This window comes from Artemia sp. Qi Xiang Cuo, chromosome 17, assembly GCF_049724085.1.
Source record: "Artemia sp. Qi Xiang Cuo chromosome 17, ASM4972408v1, whole genome shotgun sequence".
NCBI classification, from domain to species: domain Eukaryota; kingdom Metazoa; phylum Arthropoda; class Branchiopoda; order Anostraca; family Artemiidae; genus Artemia; species Artemia sp. Qi Xiang Cuo.
Window position 1 is genome coordinate 46,277,569 of NC_142810.1, and position 10,548 is coordinate 46,288,116.

General features: G+C 38.0%; 1 protein-coding gene across 2 annotated transcripts in view; it reads right to left on the reverse strand.

Moving 5' to 3' along the window:
- LOC148942258 (uncharacterized) overlaps positions 1–8,731 on the reverse strand; it is a 30,131-nt gene extending 21,400 nt beyond the window's left edge. For both annotated transcript variants that reach the window (XM_089103090.1, XM_089103089.1), the window contains exon 1: positions 8,629–8,731. In XM_089103090.1, the coding sequence (XP_088959216.1) occupies positions 8,629–8,694 (66 nt within the window). In that variant the 5' untranslated portion in view covers positions 8,695–8,731. The remainder of the gene's footprint in view (positions 1–8,628) is intronic.
- Positions 8,732–10,548: the final 1,817 nt, after the last annotated feature.

Consider the following 10,548-nt stretch of genomic DNA (forward strand, 5'->3'; position numbering starts at 1 on the left):
TACAAATAAATTTGCTCAGCACTAAGATTGGGTTGTTTGCTCTGCTCGTTATGTGAAAAATTAAAGTCAGTAGTATCTCTTGTGGTGTGGTACAAAATTTTGTAGAAAGTTATCTTGACTTGAAGCTCTTACTCAGCGACATTGCCAGCAAAGATGGAACCAAATGCCAGCACCAGTAGTCCTCTCCAGAGTGTACTGTCCTGGGCAAGGGTTGGAGCTTCATTGGGGTCAACATTCTGGGTTGACCATGAATAATGTCTACCCATCTTGTGCAGGGTCTACCTCTGAGGCATTTCAAGTTGCTTGCATTTGATCAAAGTTGGAAATGAGTGGGGCAGGTGAAGCAGATGACCACAGCAACTCAGCAAGCAAGATTCAAGCTGCTCAGACAGGGGCAGCAATATAAAGGACTGGGAGATCTCCAAGTTCTATACTCTGTTAAACCATCTAAAATGTTCAATTTTGCAGTGGTGTTTTGTCTGGACAGCATCTACCTTCATCCTCTGCATCTGAGTCATGGGTCAAGTCTATGACAAGCACAGCATAAGGCTAGCTATCAAAGAAGAGAAAATTTATACTTTTGTGATGCAACTGATCTGGGGTTTATGAAAAACTGTTCTCAAAAGTCAGAATAAGAGAGCATTCTCCTTTGCCTTGCTTATATCTCTGCATCTAAATCTCCATTTGGGGAGATAAAGTTGATTTGAGCAGCAAAGTATTTCAGACAAAGGCCTATGACTAAATCTGCTGCAACAAAACCAGAGAATTGATCAAAAAATCAAGAAGTGATGGTTTTGAGGAGATTCTAGTAGATACTAGGGAGAACAGAAAAGATCTTGACATTCTGGCAAAACCTAAACAAGGTTTGACCATACAATATTTGAAGGAAAAGAGGTAACTATTTTTTTATGAGTGTAAAGGGCCCACTGCAGGATACAAAACACAAATTGAAGGTAAACTTTTATTTTATAGCCCTGGATTGTAGTTTTAAATGAATTACCAGCAAAGTTCTAAATGAGCTACAGCACAAGTAACCCCAAAAGACATCTTTAATCTTACTTCAAATCTAGCTTGGAAGAAAATCTATATAATCTTTATTTTGCATCATTTTTAACCATTATATTACAGCATCCAAAACAGAAATGAAAGATAAAACAAAAATTAAAGATAAGCTTTTATATTAGAATCCTCGAAACTGGATTGTAGTAGGCCTACTAAATGAGCTACTAAGCTAGTAACCCCAAAGACATAGCTAACTTTATCTCATTTTAAAATCAAACTTGGAGAAAAATGTACATCATCTTTAGATTGCTTTGTAGGCTCTCACATTACTACTAATATTCATAGCATCAGGGGAAATATATTCTGCAAAGCTAAAACTCATAAAAACTACATCTAGTCATCTATGACCAAGAGACATTGGTTGAGCCAGGGTTAAAATTCATTTAGTAAGATCAGGCGAAAAAAAAACATAGTTTTAAGTCTTAATGAGACTCAGTTTTATTTTTTGTTTCAACAGAGTTTTTTTTTTTTTTGAATCAACCAAAGAAAAGCCCAAAATCCAAAATTTAAATTTCTGTTGTTTTTACCTTTAGAAAGTGTAAATGGTGGTAAATTTGTATCTTTTCAAAAATATAAAGAAGAAGCCATCAAGAATGGGTTTTTTTTAAGGCCAAACAAAAATACTGAAAAAAAAACACACAAAGCAATATTTCGAGAGGACAACCACCTCTCTTCTTCAGCACAAAAAAAAATATTTAAGGAAAATGCCAGAAAAGACAAAGAAAAAACAAATCAAACATGGAAAGTCAATGTGAAAAAACAAAACCAATAAAAACCAACGAAAAAAAAATTAAAAGATGTATAAAATTCAATAAAGCCAAAATTAGGAGAATTAAAACAAAATACCTAACAATCATTAAGTCAGTCATTCACCGATATCTGCAATTTGCAAAAAATCCAAAAATTTGAACTGTCATCAACAGATACTAGCAAACAACTGAGAAATAAAAGAAAAATTCATTCACTCAAATAAATAAAACAGCAATTAAGTAAGTTGGAGAACTATGTCACCTGATTTTGATTTTAATAATAGCATTCCTTGCAGACACTCTTTGAGATCTAAGATGTTGATGGTGCATTTGATTATGTGATTATGAAGGGGGTTCAAGGTTCATATCAGGGATTAATAAAGTATTGGCTTCTCTTTTGAGAAAACCTAAATATGACTCATATATTCTTAAATCACTGGAACCCCTGTTCAAAGCTAGACTAAAATGTTGGTATTTATAAATTTCAACAGCTTCTCTGCAGTGCTGGACAACACCTTTGTTGTATGAAACTAAGCAAGCTTGGTTAAATAAAATAATATGACTCAGTATAACTAAGCACAGGCTCATTACTAGCCAAAATGTTGGGGGAGGGGAAGAGGTTTTGTTAACTGGCTGGTCATTTTTCCAGACTGTTTTTGTAAAAAATTAGCATAATGTCCGTTTTCAATACAAAACATAAAATCACTGCACAAGTTGGTAAAACCACTGAATTTACAAACTGAGATTGAGATTTTGGTACATATCATGTCACTATTTTAATACTGTTTATTTTACCGAATGCAAAATTGCAGTACCATCTGTAAAATAATGGCAGGAGTCAGTAAAACTGCTGTGTTTACCAATCAAGCTTGAAAATTTTGTAGATGATGCCAGTATTTTTGTGGTCTTTATTGAACCAAAAAAAAAAAAGAATTTTAGCAGCATCAGAAAAATTGCAGCATAAAGCGCCATCATTCTACCAACTTCTTTTTTTTACCAAGTGACCAAAAATATTCATCAAAGGTCAGGACCCTCTAGAGGGAGAAGGAGTGGAGGTAAGTCCTTGAAAAGGTAAACCTGCAAAATACATGGGTTAAGTTAATGGCAAATTTGCAGTGGGCTATATAATTTAGCAAGGACAAAAGTGATAACATCCCTTGATGCTTTTTTTATGCTCTTTTATAACTCATACAGATACTGTTGTATTAGCTGGTACCCAGACAATAATGCAAAGATCAGATAAAAACCTGTTAGTTCTGAATGATAAGTGATTGAATGAATATAGATGTTAAATTTACAATTTAGGATTTGTCAAAGACAGAAAAAGACAAACCCAGTTTATTTTAGCGTGATTGTGAAAAACATTTGGGTATTCTGGGCACATAACTGTAATTTGTAAATCTCATAATTTTGTTCATAGACCATTATATTTTTATGCTATTTTGTTTTATTTTAGTACCAGGTATCTGTCTTGTGTGCTGCAGACTAACAGGTTTTTATCCTATCTGATCTTTGTGTAAAGTTCTACCAAATCATATTATTGAGTTAGGAATAAAGTGAATACACCAATCTCTGCCTTTTTTTATGCTGATTATAAATATAATAATCATTTCTATTGTTAATGAATTTCAGCCCCTCCCCCCCCCCTATGTTTACAAAAACCAACCAAACCCTGAATTGGCAACGATAGGGAGGGGGGGGGCGGAAATTAATTGATGTTAGAAATTATTATTATATTTGTAATCAGCATAAAAAAAGGCATCAAATGGTGTATTCACTTTAGTCCTAACTCAATAATATGATTTGGTAGAACTTTACTGATCTTTGCATTATCAAGTAGGTACCAGCTAATACAACAGTACCTTTATATAAAATATGTTCAGGGCCCCTTTAAAGGCTCAAGATACAATTAGCCCCAGAAGCAATTAGGCCTATTGAATTATGAAAGAGCATAAAGAGGCATTAAATGATGTTTTCACTTTCATCCTAACTAAATTATAGGGTAAATATCTACCAAATCATATTATTGAGTTAGGAATAAAGTGAATACACAATTCAATGCCTTTTTTTATGCTGATTACAAATATAATAAGCATTTCTATCGGAAATGAATTTCAGCCCCCCCCCCCCCCCATATATACCTAACCCAACCTAAACTAAGCCTGAATTGGAATATATAGGGGGGGCTGAAATTCATTTCCAATAGAAATGCTTATTATGTTCGTAATCAGCATAAAAAAGGCATCAAATGGTGTATTCACTTTAGTCCTAACTCAATAATATGATTTGGTAGATATTACTACTGTGATCACGCAAGCAATAGGAAACCTTCAGAGTAGTCTCTCCAATACCATTGCGCAAACTGAGAGTGCACTTAGAGCTGGGCTAGGTTCTATAAAAGACAAAGTAAATAGTGTGGAAGTGGCCCTATCCTCAAAATGTAGCGTGGATGAAACGAAGCAAATTGTGCAAGCAGAAGTCCGAGCACTTAGTGCTAACTTTCAGCAGTTGTTAGAATCCGAAGTACGACAGATCATCCGTGCTGAAAAAGACCGAGAGTCACGGAAAAACAACATTGTTGCATACGGTATCGATGCTTCCATTGATGACACTAACGCTCTCAAGCAGTTTTTATCAACCGAGTACGGAATCAATTGCGGTCCCTTAACTAATGTCCGTCGCCTAAAGCAGAATATACAGGCTAGCAATCCAACCCAGAATACGGCACCGCCCCTTTTGTTTACTGTGTCATCCTTTCAAATTGAAAAACAGATCTTGAAAGAGTCTTTCTCAAGGAAAGGAGCAGTACAGTTCCGCCATGATCGATCGAAACAAGATCAAGAGAGATATAAAGCACTTGTTGCAGAGCTTAAGGACAGAATAGCTGGTGGTGAAAAAAACCTCGCAATCTGTGACCTCCGTATTGTATAAAAAAAACCGAAAAGCGGAGGAGAAGTCCCTCCTCCATACCCGATGCAGATGTAGAATTCCAAGTTGTGAACTGTGTAAATAATGTAAATATGGGTGTTACCGAACATGTTAGTGCTTTTTCTACGGAAAGACTCTCATCCATGACTAGTGACAGCTCATAGGAGAGCAAAACAAGCTCTGGAAGCTACTACACTGCTAACTCAAAAGCGCCAGCGACCACTTTAGGCAAAACAGATGAGGACTCAGGTCAGCCGGGCAACGGGACCAACGACCGGAGTAAGCAACACCAAAAACGAGTAAGTACAGATTTTTATGCTCTAATTACTAACGTTGACCAACTTCCTAACAAATTGAACGAGTTAAAATCCATGATTTATTCCAAAAATTATGATCTGGTCCTATTGACTGAGGTTTGTCCTAAGTCCAGTAGAAACAGGCTCAAAGATTCCCATGTTAAGATTCCAGGGTATGGTGTCATGTCAAACCTACAGTCTTCAGAATGCAGGCGTGGTACGTTGGCGCTATTCAAGACATGTTACAGTATACGATCATTATGTCTCCCAGGTTACTCACAATTTGTCGAATCTGTATGGTTCGACCTATGTGATGACGGCAGTGGAGCAATAACCAGAGTAGGCTGTATTTACAGAAGCCCATCTGCCTCAGATTGCCAAGAAACCAGGTGGACAATAGCAACAATGCTGCATAAAGCAACTATGAATTACACGGGGAACCTTTTTATAGCTGGTGATTTCAACTTCCCTGACCTCATATGGAAGGAGGGATATCCGTATATACCTGTACTTACGAACAGAAGCTATTCACAGACTGCCTTCACAACCTTAATCTCTACCAGATTGTTGAACAAGCTACTAGAGGCCAACTTTTCCAGAGACCGACTCTACTGGACCTAGTGTTCTTAAGGGATAAAGACCAGCTTCAGAACATAAATTACTTACCTCCTCTAGGAAAGAGCGATCATCTAATCCTAGAAGTGAATGTGTCATTTCGTAAGATAAAAAATGATTACATAAAGAAAACTTATGTAGACTACGGGGTGATCAGAAAAGAGCTGGAAGGCATAGTTTGGTCACCTTTACTTCAAGGGGACGTTGACCAACAATGGGCTAACCTAAAGGACAAGCTACTTACACTTAAAAAAAACACACGTCAGTAAAACTCACGCCAAAGCCCAAAACACTGCCTTTCATGACCCCTAAGATACGTAAGGAAAGAAACAGGAGGGGACGGTACTGGAGAAAGTACAATAAAGGAGGGAAGGAAGAACACTACCAAAAGTTTGCGAAAGCTTGAAACAAACTAAGAAGCCTAACTAAACAACTTTACGCATGGTACGAGTCCAAGCTAGCTGATGATAGTAAGAATAACCCAAAGAAGTTCTGGAAGTATGTATCAAGTAAGGACCATAGCAGACGGTCAGTAAAAGCACTCAGTACAGATGATAGCAAGGAAGTGACCAACTTGAAGGACATCACCAAACTCATCAACAGGCAGTTTGCATTGGTTTTCACCAATGAACCAGATGGTCCTCTTCCTCATAGCCCACCATACAACATCCCTAACCCAATGCCACCTATTCTACTCTCCCCCCCTGTTGTCCAAAAGCAACTTGAAGTGCTAGACGTCAATAAGTCCGCCAGTCCTGATAACTTGCACCCAAGACTATTGAAGGAGCTTGCAAAAGAAATTGCATAACCACTATGCAATATATTCCAACTGTCACTTGACTCAAAAAAGGTACCCAAAGACTGGCAGCTGACCCATGTCACCCCAATATTCAAGAAAGGTGACCGCACCAAAGCCATAAACTACAGACCCATCAGTTTGACCTCAGCGGTGGCAAAAACCCTTGAGCGGATTGTGAATGCTCATATTTTGACACATCTCCGTAATAACAATATACTTTCCCCAGCCAGCACAGATTTCTGCCAGGAAAATTGGTTGAGACCAATCTCCTTGAGACATACAGCACCATAACAGATCACCTGGAGAAAGGAACCCCTGTGGACCTGATTTTACTGGACCTAGCCAAGGCTTTCGACAAGGTACCACACAACCATCTCAGATTGAAACTTTCAGCAGCAGGTACCCACTTGGACGTGGTCGATTGGGTCATGGACTTTCTGACTGGTTGGAGTCAGCAGGTTCGACTCTTCACAACTAATGTCGACAAGGTCTTCTCCGAACCATGTGATGTTGTAAGCGGAGTCCCCCAAGGTACTGTCTTGGGCCCTACCCTATTCCTTATATACATCAACGATATGATGAACGGAACAGAAAACAACATCACTCTCTATGCCGACGACTCCACGCTGTTTGGGCCTGCAAACCAACAAAGTCTGCAGCGTGACCTTCATAAAATCCAAACATGGGCACAAGACTGGCTACTTGAATTCAACACATTGAAGTGCAGTGTCCTTCACTTTGGAAGCAACAACCCCGTCACCAGTACAACATGTCCAATCCCAATTCACTGTCTAGCTTAGTACTAAAGACAAGTCCCGAAGAAAGAGATCTGGGAGTGCTGATAGATGAACAACTGAAGTTCCACGGCCACTGGCAACAAGCAGTTTCAAAAGCAAATTCAATCCTTGGTCTCCTCAAACGCACTATAACTAGCCGCTCCTGTATAGTTAGACCCGTTTTGGATTTTGGTACGTGTCTCACCTCCCCTTCTTATAAGAATGATACCAGTATAATTGAGGGAGTTCAGAGACGTGCCATGAAGTGCATAGCTGGCCTACGAGATCTCCAGTACAACAAGAGACTGGAACGCATGCAGCTGCCAACACTCGTCTTCAGACGCCGCCGTGGTGATATGATGCTGACCTACAAGTATAATGCACAACCAAATAACCCCCTCTTTACCAAACATTCAAGTCAGCACCATACAAGAGGACACTCACATAAGCTGTCAAAACATGAAAGTGGCAACCCTTCTTTTCCAAGTGTGTTGTCAACAATTAGAATAGCCTTCAAGCTGAAACGGTGACTGCACCTACGGCTGCATCCTTCAAGTCCAGAATTGACAAGGAATGGAATAACAAGCCATGGAAATATGAGTGGGACTGTCTGTCCCACTCAACTACTGACTGATGCCAACTTTATCATAATGAGTGTCTTGCTAGGAGGCTGATGCTGCTTGTCATACCCAACCATCTCGCATACTCAATCCGAAGTTGCTGCTGTGCAGTGCTGTCAGCTCTACACCACTGAGAATGGTCTTTACAGGCCATACCTACCTCTTGGCCACTGCTACCAAGTGGGCTTAAATTGCATCTCTCCAGCAGACCTCTCCTATGGCGTGTCACTGGGCCCTAACACAGTGACAAATTTTTGCCATTATTGACCTAGAGCACAACAGATCCAGTATGGACCTTAATTTGCTCCGAAGTGCAAATTAAGGTAATTAAGGTAAATTAAGGACATACTTTAGCATGTAGACCCATCTCTGAAAGTTTCATTTTCCTAACCTAACCTCTTTCTATGAGATCCAAAGGAAACTAAAGTAGAATTTTACCCTGTTTACTGTTTCTTGTTTTGTTTACAACCTAAGGTTGTAAAATAGCCTATGGTCTGGGGATGTATTGTCAAAAATGGAAACAAAGCCATGAAAACAAGCATCAAAATAGTAATCTAAACAGTCTCTCTTTTTGTTCAAGCATATCTTCTTCTAGAGAGCCACCATTATCCAGGTTTAAAAAAAACTTACAGCCTCTTCTAAAATAGGCATGGGATTTAGGCTAGTTGGTGATTTTCATTGATCCCAAGATAATAGCTTCTTAACTAGCCAAGAAAATACCACTCTAATGTTTAGGAAGTAAGATAATACCTAGTTTCTTCTAAAATCATAAAATAATATTACTTTTTTCCAGAAGTTGCATCTCTTTTCTATTGCCTGCAGCTTTTTCTGAAGGATTTCGATATTCATTAAAATCCTTCTGCGTGGTTTTACTTTAAAATTAACAGAAAACACAACAGCGTTTATACTCCCAAGTTGTAAAGTGAGAGACAATTCTTCCGAATTCAAGGAACTTTCGGGGGAAACAAGAAATAGAATTTTGGCGGGAAAATCTGGGAGCCCAAATTGGCTTTAGTTTTTCTTTTCAGGCTCAAACACGGTTTATATTCTCCTTAGTAAATCAAGCGCTTTAGAAAATAGGCTCTATAACCGTAATGCTGATATTGAAATTTGCTTATTTGAAATTGGTATTGCAACAACTTATTGCTGATATTGTGGAAAAACTTTAAAATCATTTTCAAAGAAAAAAATAGCCGAGATATACTCTGATTACTTCTTCTTCTATTTAACAGCAGGCGGGCTTGTCAGTATAACTATTTAGCCCTTTTCCTTTTGCTTCACTCTGTGGGCTACAGAGCTACTGGCTTGATTGCCTCATATTTATTAGATATATTCAGATATCTTTCAGCAGATCTTTCGACTCTAGGAGTTCAAATATAAGATGATAGATGTCGATTTCTATGCTCTGTGTGCAGGTATAGTTGGCTAGGCTCTGGGCTGATCGTGGGATTTTGTGGTGTTTGAAGTATTTTAACAGTTTACAAAGCAAGGTATGTTGTGCAGACGTCAGCATATTACATTCAAATAGGCAATGGTCAATTGTTTCATTATTCATATTACAATGCCTGCAAAGAGGGGACAGGGGAATTGAACCACTTGAATTAGAAAGCTTATATGAGAATGCAAGGAAATTTAGTCCATTTGTTCCAGAACGAATTCTATGATAAATTTTAGAAAGATACTTATTGGGAAAGGGAGAAAGGATAGGATTAATCTTATTAAAATTAATATCTGATAGCCTCCATCGGTAAATATCTCTAATTGGGATTAGAGATATTTACAATTGATTACTTCTTCTTCTTCTTCTTCTATTTAACAGCAGGCGGGCTTTTCAGTAAAACTATTTAGCCCTTTTCCTTCTGCTTCACTCTGTGGGCTACAGAGCTACTGGCTTGATTGCCTCATATTTATTAGATATATTCAGATATCTTTCAGCAGATCTTTCGACTCTAGGAGTTCAAATATAAGATGATAGATGTCGATTTCTATGCTCTGTGTGCAGGTATAGTTGGCTAGGCTCTTGACTGATAGTGGGATTTTGTGGTGTTTGAAGTATTTTAACAGTTTAGAAAGCAAGGTATGTTGTGCAGACGTCAGCATATTACATTCAAATAGGCAATGGTCAATTGTTTCATTATTCATATTACAATGCCTGCAAAGAGGGGACAGGGGAATTGAACCACTTGAATTAGAAATCTTATATGAGAATGCAAGGAAATTTAGTCCATTTGTTCCAGAACGAATTCTATGATAAATTTTAGAAAGATACTTATTGGGAAAGGGGGAAAGGATAGGATTAATCTTATTAAAATTAATATCTGATAGCCTCCATCGGTAAATATCTCTAATTGGGATTGGTCTCCCACTTGGCTGGTCAATATTTATAGCATTTTTTGCTATTTCATCAACCTGATGATTACCACTTATGCCAGAGTGGCTTGGAATGTACTGAAAGTAAGTGTTTATGCCACTTGAAGCAAGATTATCAATAATACTGAGACAATGATAAGTGTCAATGTCCAATTTATATTGAGGAGCTGAGGCCAGCAACTCAAGGCTTGATAAAGAGTCGGAATAGATGATAATATTATTCAATTTTTCAATCAAAGATTGGTTTTGCTTAAGGTGTTCTAATGCCATGATTATGGCATTTAACTCAGGAGACATTATAGATAAATTATTAAATAATCTCTCGCCGATTTC